Raw genomic sequence first — 17,888 nt, 5'->3', positions numbered from 1 at the left:
ACATAAATATTAGGCATTCATTACGGGCCTAAAATCTAATTCCAATAATGTAAAGTACTACAATAAATTCAAGCATTCACATACTCCACCATAGTCCACGAATTGATACGGTGAGTAAATATTTTAAGTATCAATTTCACCCAAGCCAAGCATAGATAAATTTAGTTAATTCATTATACTTACAATACTATGGACATATGATTTATTATATATATTCAAATCATAATTAACAACCTTGTTAAGCTCCAATATCTAAAACTAGCAAATCCTCCAACATAGCATAGTTACTAAAACAACACTATATAATTAACTGCCATCCTCCAAACTATGCACCAATATGAATTCATACATACATATCAACATTAGGTATTCACTTCAGAACCTAATTATTATACTCCAATAATTTAAATAGCTAAAATATTTCATAGTATTTAAATTCTACATACAGTGCATAAACTGATACCTTTTAACAGCCCTTAAGTACCAAATTCATTCCAAACCATTCATAGTTGAACTTACAGATAATTCACTATGTTCATTACATGGTGGAAAATATGATTAAATATAATTAACTCATATACCAACAATTTGCTAAAATCTGGTAATTAAATTCCTTAACCAAACAGTGCAACATATGGACGTTACTTTGAGCTGTTAATTACTCCTTTCCTTAATCCATTATTGTATTAAAGGTTTTCAATATTTAATTAAGTCCCTAACATTTAATTACACCTTACCATATCATTCAAACAGCTTTAGAAAACACTGCACGGCCCAAACAGCCCCTAAAGCTCATTACTGTGCGATGCAAGAAAGAGCAGGCTCAACAAAAACATTGAGCCTGCTCCACTTTTGACTTAGAGCCGGCTCCTTCAACATTGAGCCGGCTCCAAGTCCCTAATAGAGCCGGCTCCATCATCTTTGAGCCGGCTCTAAGGTAATTTTAGAGCCTGCTCCTTCTCCTTTGCAACCGTTGCCCGTTCCAGCTTCGTCTTCTCCAACTCCGGTGATTACAGAGCCTCTGTGGTATGTTCTAATTCTTATTCTAGGTTCAATCTTAGTCCTAAATAAGTTTAAACCACTGAGATCCAATCCTAACATGTGTAGGAACACAAGTATTAAAGCAACAATTACAACACCTCTGTTAACCAATTTTAAGCAAGCTGCGACAGATTTAATTCAGATTAATTTGATGCAATTAAATACTGTTCTAAGCACCTATTCTAGAGTTCAAACTCAGTCCTAGATTAATTACTAGGCAACCATACGAATCATTGATCTCAATTAAACAAGAAAATAAACATGTTACAGGAGAAACCAACTAACAGAAACCTAAAGAATTTTGGTATAACAGTTCCATGCAACGAAGTTAATTATCAATTTAAACATGCATAATAGATTTTTTAAGCATTAGTTTAATCCCTAGAGTCTTCCTAAGCATGCACAGAACATGAATTAAAGAGAAAGAATAGAACAGAACTTGCCTACAATTTCAGAGTTTGAAACTGTAAACCACCGTCTCTGAGGTTTTCCGACCACCTTCTAAACTGTCGTTCCATGCCTCTGCTACTCTTGGTTAAACCCAGAAGCAACCTCGTTCCTTTCTCCTTGGACCTCTCTATTAAACTCTCAAGGTTTACTCTCTGTTTTTCCTAATATTCCTCTCTATTGCACTCTGTATTTTCTCTCTGTTTCTTAGGTACGTGAGAAGAACCTTGTGGATTCTCTAAAACCCTAAACCCACATAACTATATATTTATAGAACCAAAATCTTAAACTAATTTTAATTCATTTACAAACAGGAAAACAAAACCCTAACATTCATTCCCTAATATGTCAGCGACATCCGTGTAAAATAAAACCCTAAGTTACCATAAAGAAAATACAGTACATTAATTAAATAAAACAATTAAATCAGTATTAAAAATTAATCAAGTAATATATCATTAAAACAATATCAATTAACATGTAAATTAAATACACACAAATATTAATTAAATCAATTAAGCAATCACAATTAATCACTTAAGAAAACAAAACAACTAAGTCACATAACTAAATCAATTAATCAATAAAAAATTAAATTAAATTTCCAATTCTATCCTTTTGAAAACTAGGGGTATTACAACTGCTCCGCTCCAAAATTCAAAGATCCAGGAGCTTCAATAATTTCTAGCATAATAGGGAATCATTAGCTAGAGCGAGCTCTTCTAGATTTAGGTGCAAGTGTAAACCTTTTTCTTTATTCGGTTTACTTGCAACTTGGATTAGTGTTGGTCCTAAGGTTCTTTAAGCAGTGTTTGCCTATTTAATGTCAAAAACCTGTTTTTCAGTGGCTTTTAAGGGTTTACTCTTCTTCATGAGTGGTTGAAATATGATACAAGGGCAGTATGGACATCTCTTTACTAGTGTCATATTCTTCTCATTGGCCTCAGTGTGTCTATCTTAGTGTTATTACCTGTTTTAGCTGAATTTGCTGAATTAGTTAAGGTTCAGCTTTTGAAAAGTTACTATAAGTGTTCTCAGGGGCAACATTGTCTTTTCTCAGTTGTATTACATATATATGTGTATGTTCAGGTAGCTGCATTGCACTGTAGTGTCTTGATTGGACCTGCATTGTGAGGAATATAGTCTCAGGTCTGTCACAATGCTTAGAAGAGTTAAATATGTTTTGAGGGCATTATGGTCTTTTCCAGCTATGCTCAAGAATATGACATGTCTCAGTGGTCCTAGAGAGCTAGTATATGCAAGAATATTACATTTCTTAGAGGCTAAGTCTGGAGGAAAATGCAATTTATAGCCTTGCAATGTGTGTGTATGAATTCAGGTGTGCATAGTGACAAAATTGCTGAGGTGGCTTGTTGTGAATGGTCTTCTCATCTGAAAATATCTCTAATATGCTCTCTCAATCATTGGCTAGAGGTGACAGGTGTATATCCTTGGTATGTGAGGCCTTGTGTAATTCAGTGTCACTATAAATATGTTGTTATAGTGACTTTTAGGGTTTAAGCCTTATGAAAAGTTGAGAAAAGTGAGCTGCAACTAGTATTTTCTTGAGAGCTTTGAATGAACAAGTTTTTCTGAGTGTTTTGATGATGACTCATGCAAGAAAAACTCACTGAATCCTGTCCTGTTAGTGTATTGCTGAGAAGATGTTGCTGCTATCAGTTTTACTAGTGCAATGGCTGGTTTGAGTAGTGAAATCTTGTTTCAAGCAGCTATGGTCTATTCTGAAGGTTGACACAGGTATAATTCAACTATTTACATTTGCTCAGACTGTGTTTGTGTTAAAAATATGCTGAAAATGAATTTGGACAGTGTGATTACTAGTTAAGCTTGTTTTTCTGAATTAATCTTGGATTCAAGTGCTGTTTGATTATACTTAGCAATTTCATGATGATTTATGCTGCTAACAAGTATATTTTAGTGAATCAAGATTGTTAAAGTTGAGCTTGTGACAGAAATATGGTATGCTTTGATTTTGAGTATTCAAACCCTAAGGCTAAAGTTGCTTTGTGCTGAAACAAGGACTATGACTAAACTTTGTGATATACTCATGCTATGTTTGATTATGCAAAGCTATGAACATGAGTACAACAGTGAAAGAAGACTGTGTAAGGTGCTGGTGAAAGAAGACTGTGTAAGGTTTTGAGGCAGTATATTGGATTTCAAAGTTGTCCAGCTTATTCTTATTATTGTAAAGACCTTCTTGAATTAATCTACATCTGTAATGGTATGTGTGGTGAGCTATGAGAGCTTATTTGGTCCAAGCATGGTTGCTTAGGACAGGGGGAGTGCTTGTATGCACTGTGGTGTACTAGTGTGTGTATTGGTTGAGAAAACTAGTATCTATTCTTGTGCTTGGGTGTGTGTAGAGAGTGAGACAGATAAGTGTGTAACAAGATACATACAGCTAGTAGTGGATTGCTTATTGGTTGAGGCCAAGAACCAAGGTTTTCCCTAGTTAAGAGGGTTTCCTTGTAAACCTTGTGTTATTTGTTCTTTGAATGCTTGTTTAGTTGTTTTGAGAAAGTTTTATAAAGCAAAGGTTTAACCAATTCACCCCCCTCTTGGTTTAACAATTAGGATAATTGAAATCTATTTCAATTATTCTCCAATTGGCGGATAGGTCAACCAAGCAGCCTTGTGGGATCATCGAAGATGTGATCATCAAAGTAGATAAATTCTACTTCTTGGTGGATTTTATTGTGCTAGATACCGAGTTAGTTCCAGAGCCAAAGAGGCACATTCCAATGATCCTTTGTCGTCCTTTCCTTGTGACAAAAAATGCATGCATAAATTGTAGGATTGGCGTCATGGACTTATCTTTTGGCAATATGAAGGTTCGCTTAAATATTTTTCATGCCCTTCAGACAATAATGATTATTTTTTTGTCGATGCCATAGAAGAATGTGTTGAAGAGATGACTCCATTTGCTTTAACAAAAGATCCACCGGAAGCATGCCTATGTTACCCTGATGCCGAGACATTTGATGTTGAGAAAAGTATTGAAGATGTGAGTGTCATGCTTGATATAGCCAGTATGCACAACATTCCACCATGGAAGATTCCTATTGAGCCACTTCCATCATTGCCAAGTGAACCACCTACGCCATCTTTGGAGTTTCCACCAGAGCTAGAGCTGAAGCCGTTACCCTCTCATTTGAAGTATGCATATCTTGGGCCAGAAAACACTCTTCCATTGCATAATTCATTCTCAGATGAGCAGCTATTTCAACTTCAAAAGGAGACTCCACCATGGTATGCTGATATTATGAATTGGAAGACGTCAAGAAAGAAGACAATTCGGTCGGATCAGAAGTATTGGTTATTAGCTATCACAATTTTTAAAAATAATATTAGAATTTAGGTTCGAATTGCTAGTACTTCAATTCGAATACAACCCTAATTAAGTTTTGGATTTAGTTTTCTTCAATCCATTCCAACCAACCGTAATTGTAAAAAAAAAACATTGCCCAAGTGCATGCAAAATTGGGCTGGGCTTGGGTTTGCCCAACCTTTGCAACCCATTGCAGTATTTCACATATAAGCTTGGTAATGATTTTCTGGGCTTCTAGACTCTCATAGTTGGGTTATTTGCAAAATTCTAAAGTCAAACGGGAATCTCTTCTTCCTAAAAACTTCTGATACGCTTATGTTCCCTCTCTTTTCTGTCTCTGGCGTCTCTCTCTCTCGCTATACTTCACTTCGTCTGTTTCTCTCAAGTTTACACGCACAGACATGGCCATTGAATGTCTCGTTCTAGGTAATCAGACACGTAGTCTTACCCCCCCTCTATATATATAAAGGGGTGGGTTCTCTTGAGGTTATTTACACTAATATCTATTGGTTTGGCTGGGTCAGGTGCAGGGCAAGAAGTGGGGAAGAGCTGTGTGGTTGTGTCGATAAACGGGAAGAGGATCTTGTTCGATTGTGGGATGCATATGGGTTATCTCGATCATCGTCGATACCCTGATTTCTCTCTCATCTCTAAATCCGGGGACTTCGATAACGCTCTAACCTGTATCATCATCACCCATTTGTATATAAATCCCCTTTTTTTTCTCTCTCTACATGAGATTGTACATCTATATTTTTGTTATTGCTTTTTTAATTAATTAAACGTGAACTAATATGAGTACAAATGTGCAGTCATTTGGATCATATTGGGGCTCTTCCCTATTTTACTGAAGTTTGTGGGTATCGCGGGCCAATATACATGACGGTAATTTCTCTGTGTAGTATGCTAACTCAGTGTCACATCAACTGCTGATTTTACTTATTATTATTATTATTTTTTATTTTCTTAAGTTCGGAACTTGATTTTTAGAGCTATGCTTTTGATAGAATTTGTTGTCATTTTTTTGTGTTTTATATAAAACAATTCTTAAAAATTTAAATATACCCATATGACTCTGATTAGAAATTATTTGGATAAGCGTTTAGCATTAATAAATTATAGTTCAGACTTTCGATTTTATTAGGATGCAATTTTGTAATCTTATGTCCTTCTTACTTATAAATTATTTAATAGACAATTTGACCTTTCAAATTGGTAAAAGGATTTAAAAAACTTTGTAGATGAAGAGCCGGGCTCTAATAGTCAGATTAAGTGAAGGCCTAAACTAAACCTAGAGGGGGAGGTGAATAAGTTTTGAAATGCAATCACTACTTTAACAAAATTTTAAACTTAAACTAACTTTTACCAAATTTCGAATTTCAGTTAACATATTGAGCATGTAAAAATAGGCAAAGTGCAGATATATAAAGCATAAAACATTTACACACGAACGCCGATTTTTACATGGGAAACCACATAGGGGAAGAACCACGGGACCTAATTTAGATAGATCAAATCCACTATGTGAAGAAAGGTTACAAACCTAAGTTGCGAGAATCTTACCCAAGAATCCCCTAGTTACCAGGCTCATGCTAGACGTTCTTCTCAAAGTTTGCTGTTGTCAGTAAACTCATTTATTATGCTATTGGCTCTTCAATTCCTGTTTGGATCTACATGCTAGTCACGTCTAAGTCTTTGGTTGTTACGTGGAATTTGCTTGTGGTGTTGAAATCTTGTAGCTCTAGGATAATTGATGATCACCACTTAAAACACACTCACCATCTATATGTGTGGATTTTTTTTTGATAAGTAAAATTTCATTAAAGGCGCTCAAGAGGAATTTTTTGATAGTTTGAAATTATAGCGTTGCCATGGGGCGTCTTTTGTTCTTTGGAGCGCTCAAGAGGTGAGTGCTCCCAAGAACAAAAGACGCCCATGGCGACGCTATAATTACAAACTATCAAAAAATTCCAAACCCCATTAACCCAATAAAAAAGAGAAGACAGTATGTTAAGTTTGAGAGACCAAATAACGGATTCCTCGTTCTCGAAGGATCTCCTATTTCTCTCATGCCACAAAGCCCACCATAAAAAAAGGGAAGTGGCCCTCCAAGCATCTCTGATTTGGCTCTCCACTGCACACTCTTTTCAAGTCTCTAACATATCTACAGTGGATTGTAAAACAATCCAATGCACATCAAAAGCAACCAAGAACATAGATTATACATCCCTTGCCACAGGGCAATGCAGCAAAAGATGGTTCACAGATTCTCCCGACTTCTTACACATGCAACACCAATTCACTACTATTTGACTTCTCCTTCTGTGGTTGTCGAGAGTGAGGAGGCTACCAAGAGCAACAAACCAAGTGAAGAAAGCCACCTTTAAAGGGGCTCTAGTCCTCCAAATAGCTTTCCAAGGGAAGGTGGGACCTGGAGAGTCCTTGAGGTAAAAGGACCTAACCTCGAACACCCCACTTGAGGTACCCACCCACACCATCTCATCCATACCCACGCCCTCCACCACTTGGCTACAAATCAAACCAAGGAAGTCTATGACCTCCATGAGCTCCCAATCATGGAACTCTCTACGAAACTGCACATCCCAAGTCACCCTCCCATCATCAAGCCGATAATGGTCAGCAACCATAGCATGCTTGTTCACGGAAATTCTGAAAAGTCAAGGAAACCTATGAGCCAAAGCAAAGTCCCCACACCAATGATCCTCCCAAAAGCGGACATCTAAACCGGATACATTTGGAAAACTCATCCCATCCTTTCTGGATGAGTTTCCAAGAACCCATACCTGCTGGCGATCTCACCTCCCTAGACTGCCACCCTCTATTTCCTTCCCCATAGTGGCATGCAATGACACGCTTCCAAACAATATGATTGGATGATGAGTGAAATAAACAAAATCTCACAAATAGATTGGTAGAATGCACTCAAGTAAGCCTTACAGTTCTATATGATCTCTATCCATGTTTTGTATATGCTTTCATATGTTTTCCTGAAAACATAAGGTCTTTTCATATAGATCTTGGAGGTTGAAACAGATTAGGGTTATTAACAGAGTTAAAATCTTTCTGGAAACTTTTTTTTTTTTTTTGACAAGTAAGAATTCCTTTTCTTGTGGGGTTTGAGCAGTTGAAGTCTAGTTCTATTTGATAGTGGGCTTCAAGTGATCATTCAATTGATCGAATTCCCATGTTCTAGTTCCTCTAGGGTTTTTGAAATAGAAACAAAATTTCGCACTCCAGAATAATTTTTTTGAAGATTAAATCATGCAATACAATTTAATTATTGTAAATCCTTGGATTAGCTTGTAGAGTTTTTGGATTTGTTGAGGGTTTAGAGGCCCTATTTGGCCTTGTGCTGTTTTTTGAGGGATGCGTTCCCTTCTGAACGCTTTTATTGAATTTTTTACTTATCAAAAAAAAAAAAAAAAAAAAATTTAGCGAGTCCTCAATTTTGAGAGTTGAAGTTACTTTTGCGCCCTTGAAAAGCTTTTAGTTTATTAATTTTCCCTCGGTCAAAGGTAACTCAACTAACTTTTGAAATCATAAGCAAAAGCAAAATTAAAATATGCACTTAGTTTTGTACGAAATTAGACAACATAAGTCCCATTGACCTAACATTAAGTTGAATTTGAACGTTCAGATTGATCGTTGGCGAATCCATGTTTTGATGCATTGATTGAGTATAATTCTATTGCAGTATCCAACAAAAGCTTTGGGCCCATTGATGTTAGAAGATTATCGGAAAGTGATGGTTGATAGAAGGGGAGAGCAGGAACAATTCAGTTACCAGAATATTGTGGACTGTATGAAGAAAGGTATATGGACTTCCTTTCTTATTCAAGCTTCAACAACTGGAGTTGGATTTGATGAGTACTTTCTGTAGGAACTTCATTGTAAAAGAAGTGTATAGAATAAGTTGATTGGAAACCTCTTTGAGTATATAAAAGTTGGCTTCATTGATACACGCATGCATGTATAAATGTAGCAACCGTGCCGCTGCAACCGTGCCCTTTTAAGAGTTTTTCCATCCTTTTGTTTCTCTTTTAGTTCAACTATATTATTTTAATTTTGATATTATCATGGCAGTTACGGCTGTGGATCTAAAGCAGACTGTGCAGGTTGATAAGGACCTTCAGATCCGTGCCTATTATGCAGGGCATGTAAGGTTTCTGAACTTCATCTCTTCAGCAGATGCTATGTGCACATCCAAATTTGATGATGATGGTCCTTATTTTTATTATTTCTTTTACACCTGTTTATATAGTTGATTCACATTTGTCATTTGCTAATATTTTCTGTGTTCTCGAAATTTTTCTCTTTGTCACCAAGTATAACCTTTTTCTGAGTCATGCCTCCTAGTTCCATAGTTGTTGCGAACTTCTAACTCATGAATCTTTCAACCAGAAGCTGTGTTTTTCAATTGTTTATCACATTTATTGATTAGCATCTGTTTCATTTTCTATACCTTTGAATATAATAAATCAAAATGCTTGCTAGTTAGCAACAAACTTTGGCGATCTTCTAGCTCAAAATCTCAAAAAACTTGAGATCACAATTAAATTCATGTGTGTGAAAGTAACATCTTGAGTGCTGTCCATTTGTTCCACGAAATACTTGGGTTCTTTTGGATTGGTATTGGCTTGAGTTTTTCGTCCGATAAAGCTTGGGTTAGATGATCAGCAGACCTTGAGTCGAGTAATCTTGCTGAAACAATATATCAGTACGGACAGATTGTGCTATTGTAAAAAAAGTTCGTTCGATTGAAATAATTCTGCTTTCAAAATAATTGACATTAAATGATGCTTAACTTTTAAACATTTAGGCTAGTTTTTCGTCCAATAAAGCATTGATTAGGGGTGCACCGTGATGGTAGGCCCCTCGTGGGCTGGATGTCATTATTGATGATGTCATAGATGGGTTGGTAGGCCCTGCTAGTATTGCTCGGAGAAGAAAAATTCTGTTCTGTATTGCAAAATTGTATATTACAAAAGAGTACAATAGAATATATATTATAAGCCCTAAACTAATATACTGAGAAAATGACAATACTACCCTCAATAATAAAATAATCCTACTTGTAAAAATGGAGATTTGTATAGAAAGAGAATAGAGATAGAGAGAGAGAGAGAGAGCGAGAGAGCTCAGACAGAGAGTATGAGGCGCAGCTCACACTTTACATATTTTCTTCTAACCCTAAAACATAAAGGGGGTTATATACAATACAAGAAAGGCCAATTTACATAATGGCCACAAACCCTATATCTAATTACAATAGGACCCCAGCATAAATACATATATACATAGAAGTGTTTTAACACTCCCCCTCAAGCTAGAGAATATATATCATATAATCCCAGCTTGGAACAAATTGTTTTTAACCTATTATGACCAAGAGCCTTAGTAAACATATTAACTAATTAATCTTCAGACTTCACGAATGGAGTAGAAATGTTTCCACTCAATATTTTCTCTCGAGTGAAGTGACAATCAACTTCAATGTGCTTGGTTCTTTCATGAAACACTGGATTGGATGCGATGTGAATTGTTGCTTGGTTATCACAGAACAGTGGAATTGGAGTCTTGACTATTAACCCAAGTTCTTCAAGAAAATGTTGTATCCATGTTAACTCACTAGAGGTATGGGCCATCAACCTGTACTCTGCTTCAGCGCTAGACCGTGCGACAACTGTTTGCTTTTTACTTTTCCATGTAACAAGATTTCCACCAACAAATGTACAATAGCCTGTAGTCGATTTCCCATCTGAGGGAGAACCAGCCCAGTCAACATCTGTGAAACCTGTCACATTGAGATGACCATTAGGTTTATATAGGAATCCAAAACCTGGAGCTTGTTTGAGATATCGAATAATTCGAAGAATAGCATTCCAATGTGGTACTCTAGGAGCACTCATGAACTGACTTACAACACTAATTGCATATGAAATGTCAGGTCGGGTGACAGTGAGATAAATTAATTTCCCAACTAGACGTCGATATCTGCTATGATCGTCAAATAAATCACCCTAATTAGGTAATAATTTTATATTTGGGTCCATAGGAGCATTAGTAGGGCGAGTACCTAACATACCTGTTTCTTTTAACAAGTCCAACACATATTTCCTTTGAGATAGACTTATACTTTCCTTGAATCTAGCAACCTCAATACCCAAGAAATATTTGAGTTTGCCTAGATCTTAAATCGGGTCGAACAGGCCGGACCTTAAATCGGGTCGAACAGTAAATCGGGTCGGAACAAATCCAGTTTATGTTAACTTGGATTGGGATAGTGAGCCCTGTAGCCAAACATCGTTCTTCTTTGCAAAATCTCAGTTCTCCAGCAAGCACGCAGCGCCAGCGATGGAATCAACAAGCAGCGACACAACTTGCGACAGCCACCGGTGACCAAGAAACGAGCAGCGACGACGAGTGAAGGCGGCGAGCTCATCGACAACCAAAACGGCAACAACACGAGCAACCAAACTGGGCTTCAACGAGAGAAGGCGGCGAGCTCGTCGACAACCAAAACGGCAACAACTTCACCACCGTCACGAGCTCTGAACAGATCTATATAAGAACGATACAACTGCAATTTCCCACACTCACAATTTCGATCAGCTTTGATACCATGTAAAAATGGAGATTTGTATAGAAAGAGAATAGAGATATAGAGAGAGAAAGCGAGAGAGCTCAGACAGAGAGTATGAGGCGCAGCTCACACTCTACATATTTTCTTCTAACCCTAAAACATAAAGGGGGTTATATACAGTACATGAAAGGCCTATTTACATAATGGCAACAAACCCTATATCTAATTACAACAGGACCCCAACATAAATACATATATACATGTAAGTGTTTTTACACTACTCTAACACCCTCCCTCAAACTCACGATGTGACAGTGAGAAGCATCGAAAACGTAAAATTGTGTGGGACTTTGTGAAGAAGTCAGCCAACTGCATAGAAGACAAATGGTAGAGAAATAGTGCCAAACTGAAGGTGTTGGCGCCCGAAATGACAATCAATCTTGTTGTGCTTGGTGCATTCACGAAAAGACAGAATTGTGTGCAATACTGCAATCTGAATAGCACTCTTGTTATCATAGTACATAGAAGTTGGAGCAGCTAAAGAAATACCCAAATCAGCAAGCAACCACCATAGCTAAACTATCTCCGCTGTTGTTGCAGCCATGGCACGATACTCAGCTTCAGCAGAAGAATGAGCAACAATTTGCTTCTTGCTTTTCCAGGAAATTAGAGAATCACCTTGGTTGTAGACTTACGATCGGTGGGATCCCCAGCCCAGTTAGCATCAGAAAAAGCTTGACGCATGTAGAAGAAAACAACAGACTTTGGTGCAAAGTATCCTGAAGGTAACACAAGATACGAAGAACTGCTGCCCAGTGAACGGTAATAGGAGATGATACAAAGACAATATGAACATCATACGTAAGATCAGGTCGAGTGACGGTGAGATATACTAAATTGCCAAATACAGTTCGATATAAAGTAGGATCAGCCAAAGGGACACCATCAGTAAGAGTATAGCGAGCATTAAGCTCGAGGGGAGTCCGAACCGTCCGAATATCGGTGAGATGAGCTCTTGGAATAACATCTGCTGCATACTTAGACAGAGAGAGAAGATAACCTTTTGGAGAATAAGATACTTCAAAACCAAGAAAATAACACAGAGGGCCAAGATCCTTCATGTCAAACTGTTGCTGCAATTGAGATTTCAAGTGAGCAATGCCTACTGTGTCATCACCAGTCAAAATCATGTCATCAACGTACAAAAGAAGAATAGTACAACTTATCAAAAAAAAAAAAAAAGAAAAAAAGAAGAAGAAGAATAGTACAAAAGAAGAATAATACGGCCAACAGAAGTGGAGCGAAGAAAAAGAGCAGAATCATGATCTCTAGAACGAAAACCCAAAGCACAGATCATCACTTCTCAAACCAAGTTCTAGGAGCTTGTTTGAGACCATACAATGTCTTTCTAAGTCCGCACACCTCATCAGGACTATGAGAAAGACCAGGAGGAGGAGTCATAAACTTCTTCATTCAAGTCCCCATTCAGAAGGGCATTTTTGACATCCAGTTGTGACAAATCCCACTGGTGAACAACAGCAATAGCAATTAATGTGCGAACCATCGTCATTTTGGCTACAGGATCAAAAGTCTCTCATAGTCAATACCGTATTCTTGTGTAAATCCTCTTGCAACCAGACGTGCTTTATATCGCTCAATAGAACCGTTAGACTCTGTCTTGATTTTATAGACCCACCTTCATCCAATTGCACATTTATCAAAGGGTAACAACACCAAGTCCCATGTGCCAGTTTTATGCAAAGCAAAGAGCTCTTCATTCATTGCCTGTTGCCAAAGAGGATCAAGAACAGCCTCCTTATAGGAGGCGGGCTCAGAAAGAGAATGAATAGATGCCAAAAAAAAAAAAAAATGAAGAAAAAAATACAAAAAGCAGAATAACAAGAATTAGAAAAACCAAAACTATCAGGACACTCGCGAATGCGCTGAGGATAGCGAGGAGGGACATGATCCACGTCATCAGAAACTAACTGAGAAGAGAGATGGAGGAGATGTACCTGCAGAAGAAACTGCTTTATTCCTGCGAGTGTGAGTGTGAATAATAGGGGGAACAACATAAGAAGATGCTGGTGCAGAAGAAAAACATTAGAGAGAGGTATATCATCAATAGAAGACGTACTGAAAACGTCATCAGGAAAGGGATCAATGTACAGGAGATCAGACTGACTCAAATTAGTGAGCCTGAGGGAATAGAAAAGAAAGGAATATGCTCAAGAAACTCCACATGACGAGACACATACAACTTGTGAGCAACAGGATCATATCATCGATACCCCTTTTGGCCTTCACCATAACCAAGAAATACACACATAGCAGAATGTGCAGATAATTTAGTGCGAGCTGCTCTAAGGAGAAGAACGAGCAAGGAAAATTAATCTGGGGGCTTACCATATAATCATTCAAAAGGTGAAAGACCAGAGGTAACAATAGTTGGTATTCTATTTACTATGAGAACAGCCTCCCCCCAAAAGCCAGATAAAAGAAGAGAACGAGTAGTCTCCATGATGTGCCGATTCTTTCGCTCAGCAACACCATTTTGCTCAGGAGTTTCTACATAGGAAGATTGCCTAACAGTGCCATCAGATTTCAACAAATCAAGAAAAGAACTATAATTATACTCCCCACCTAGATCACATCTAAAGCGTTTGATAATAGATGAAAATTGAGTGGGGATCATAGAACGAAAAGCATTAAAGATAGAGAAGAATTCAGAACAACGTTTCATTAGATAAATCCAACAATATCGACTATAATCATCAATAAAATAGATAATATCTGGACCCTCCTTTAGTAGAAATAGGGGTAGGTCCCCACACATCAGAATGAACTAAATCGAAAGGTGCCATAGAAATAGTAGAACTCTTATGAAAGGGCAAAGCAGATAAATTTGCAAGTTTGCTTGCAACCACTACAATTAGATATATCATGACTATGAAAATTCCCCAAAACACCAGTGGAGTCTAAATACCGAAAATGGGAACTAGAAACATGTCCAAGACGAGAATGCCATAAGTAAAAATTAAAGAACTTAGGACTCAAACAAAAAGAAGATATGTCAACTGAAGAAGCTGCAAAGCCTGCAATTGCTGGAACGTGAAGCTCCCCTAACACATACAATCCTCCCTCTCTACGGCCTGTCCCAATCGACTTCTTAGAACGAGAATCCTGCACAACTCAACCAGTTGAAGATAAATAAACATAAAACCCAGAATCAAACAACTGACTAACAGAAATTAAATTCAAAGTAAGTTGAGGAATACAATAGACATCGGGAAGAGACAAATGAGGAGAGAGAACAGTCCCAACTCCAGCTAATGACATAGGAGTGCCATTGGCAGCAAAAATTGAAACAGCCGAAGGAGTAGAGAAAATAGATGTGAACAAAGAAAAATCACTAGTCATATGGTGCATAGCACCAGAGTCAAACACCCAAGTGGTCCGAGATATACCTGAAGAAGCTGAAGAGGACAAACTTGCAGAGGAATTGAGTGAAGAAGCTTGAAGAGAATGTATATTACCAGTAGCCATCGTAAAATAAATCAATCAAGTAACTGCAACGGCAATGGTATATCAATTATTCAACCAGTATCTTGTCAAGTCAACCAAATTTGTTTTTTTTTTTCTTTTTTTCTTTTCTGGATCAACTCAACCAATTAATGTATTACAGAATGCAATTCTGGAAAAATGCTGATTCAATGAGAGCAACCAAAACAACAACAGTATTGTTTGCGAAAAGTCAGAGATATTGTCTACTGGCTAAAAAAGAAACAAACCGATGTTCAGAAGGTTACTCTTAATGATGTTATTGCTTAGAGTTGAGTTTGGTTTTTTGTTTTTGTACTGGAAATGGGCTTTTTTCATTAGGCCTTGTTTTTAGTATTGTTTTTGTTTTCCTTTTCTGAGGGTATGCCCTCTGTGCTCCTGTATTCATGTTGATTTTTTGAGCTCAAATACAACACCAATTATGAAAAAAAACGAGAGAGATGAAAGTCTTTTGGCTGTATTACTGTTGTGATGCACTGGTTGCTGTCCCTGTACGATTGTTCCAATTGATTCTGATCAGGGTTCACTGATTGCTGCAATGACGAACATAATTACAATAAATCGGTGTTGCAATGCAATTGCTGCAAGCAGTGAAACCAATATGGTTGCTGGTTGCTGTTTCAATGATGCGATTGAAGTCAAAAGGCAGTTAGGGTTTGTGGTTTATTCAATGTTGCAATTGGTGAACAAATTGCAAACTGATTTGCGATGAGTTGGGAACTGATTGTGACCAAGTTGCGAACTGACTGCGAACGCCAAGATGCCGAACACTGTTGTGATTGTAATTGAGATACAGACGATGCTATTGAACCTTCAACAAGTATTATTTGATACCCACAATGCGATTGCGAACAGAGGACGAGAACTGCAATTTGGGTTGCGTTGAACTAATGGGATGATGTGAACAGAAACCACAACTATGAGGTGCGAACATAGTAGATGTGATGCGATTCTAAGTCGAGGTTGTGAACAATAGATGTTGCGATTAAGGGCAAAACTGTGATTGCGATGGTGTAGAAAAATAGTGACTGCAATGGCGTAGACGAATAGTGATTGCAGTCGTGATTGTGATGTGTTTTAGTGGCAAGATCAACACCGCTCTTATGAGGCTTGGTGGGCGGGACCAGGCCTGTGAGAGGCAAGGCTTTGGTGCGAGCTACGTGTGCTCACAATTCCCATATCGCCTGGGTGTGGAAGAGTGAAGTGTTATATGTAGGTTCAACACCTTATATGACACAACGCGTTTTAATGCCATGATGGTCGTGAACCCATCAGAACTTCAAAGTTAAGTGTGCTTACTCGGGAGTAGTACCAGGATGGGTGATCTCCTTGGAAGTCTCTGGTCCGGGAGAGTCAAAAGCGGACAATATTGTCTCTAGTGGAGTGAGGGCCATTACAGCTCTGATACCATGTTAATATTGCTCGGAGAAGAAAAAGTCTTTCTGCATTGCAAAATTGTACTCTATTACAAAAGAGTGCAATAGAATATATTATAAGCCCTAAACTAATAAACTGAGAAAAGGACAATACCACCCTCAATAATAAAATAAATCCTACTCTAACAGGGCCAGTGCCACGTGGTAGTGGTCAGACTTAGGGTTGATCGACTAGGCACCTACAACTAGTACAAGTACCGAAGATGCATCCCACTATTAAGCTGTGTTGTTGAGTTTGTAAATGATGGTTCTCTGGCACAAGTAGAGTGGAATAGAAAAATAGGATTCGTGTAGCCAACCCCAAGTAGTTGGGAAAAGGTTTTGGTGGTTGTTGGTTCTCTGGCACAAGTGCTCGTTTATTTAGTGGAATTTTTTTTGGACAAAATGGAAGGCCTGCTAAGAAATTTTTTTCCAGCAATTTCTGTAGCAGTGCTATTTTGTGGTGATTCTAAGGAGGAGAATTGTTATTTGCCTGAGTGGTATGTCCTGTCCACCAGACAAGAGAGTTGCAGAGTTCGGGTCCAATTTGAACAAGGGTTTTTGTGTGGTGATGCTCGTAAAAAATATCATATTTATTTGCATACTGAAGAGATTTCCCCTTAAGAAACATTGCCATCATTTTGATTTTTTTTTTTTTTTTTTTTTGGGGCATGCAATACTTATGCCAATAAATAGTGAGGTATATGTAACCAACATTCTGTTTTAATATGAAAGGTGAGCTGTAAACTTATGTGATACGTTTAAGCAATGGGGTTTTGTTACATATTATTGCAAACTTGTATTAGTGTAATATCAAGATGCTCTTTCATCAGAATTTACGCTATATCTTTTTATTTCTTTATTTCTTTATTAATTTATTTTTCTCGCTTCTTGGTATTTTGTGTGAGTTGTTTGGGGTGATGTAGCTGGATCTTCAACCTGATGTTGAGATGCTGTTTTCTGTTCTCCTAGTGGTCATTATAAGTCGCTTCTAAGTAATTTCATCAATCATTATTGAGAATGCAACTTGTGTTTCATTAGTGTATCACAGGTAGAAGCTGTACATTTAATTTTAATTGTATTTTGAAGGTTCTTGGAGCTGCAATGTTTTATGCCAAGGTGGGAGATACTGCTATGGTTTACACTGGGGATTATAATATGACTCCGGATAGACATCTTGGGGCAGCTCAAATCGACCGACTACAATTGGATCTCCTTATCACAGAGTAAGGAATATATGTGTGTGTGTGTGTGTGTGTGTGTGTGTGGGTGCTAGCGCGCGCATGTAAAGAACTTTGATACCATAAATTAGCTTGTGAAGGTTTTTATGGTTATGGCGCATGCCGAACCATATTGGGTGCTTCGTAAAAGAATGGAGCAAAATGTATTTTGATACTTGAAATGTTTTCCTGTAATTCTTGTCCTTTTTAGATTTTTTATGTCTTTTAGTTGGATATATACCATAAAT

At 37.6% G+C, this 17,888-nt stretch overlaps 1 protein-coding gene across 4 annotated transcripts in view; it reads left to right on the top strand.

Moving 5' to 3' along the window:
- Positions 1–5,093: 5,093 nt before the first annotated feature.
- The window catches only part of LOC132295462 (cleavage and polyadenylation specificity factor subunit 3-II), a 65,861-nt gene continuing 53,066 nt past the window's right edge, over positions 5,094–17,888 (top strand). For 3 of the 4 annotated variants that reach the window (XR_009478480.1, XR_009478479.1, XM_059793736.1), the window contains exons 1-6: positions 5,094–5,266; positions 5,365–5,542; positions 5,653–5,725; positions 8,556–8,673; positions 8,945–9,018; positions 17,510–17,646. Coding sequence is in view for 1 of the 4 variants with exons in the window: in XM_059793736.1 (XP_059649719.1) it covers positions 5,242–5,266; positions 5,365–5,542; positions 5,653–5,725; positions 8,556–8,673; positions 8,945–9,018; positions 17,510–17,646 (605 nt within the window). In the remaining 3 variants the exon portion in view is untranslated. Of the gene's footprint in view, positions 5,267–5,364; positions 5,543–5,652; positions 5,726–8,555; positions 8,674–8,944; positions 9,019–17,509; positions 17,647–17,888 lie in introns of those variants that run through there. The other variant, XR_009478481.1, reaches the window with a different exon arrangement.

Source organism: Cornus florida, unplaced genomic scaffold (genome assembly GCF_030987335.1).
Source record: "Cornus florida cultivar Cherokee Brave unplaced genomic scaffold, ASM3098733v1 CherokeeBrave_3.0.0_Hap2_Chr02, whole genome shotgun sequence".
Classification (NCBI taxonomy): domain Eukaryota; kingdom Viridiplantae; phylum Streptophyta; class Magnoliopsida; order Cornales; family Cornaceae; genus Cornus; species Cornus florida.
This window is presented reverse-complemented; position numbering and strand designations above follow the sequence as displayed.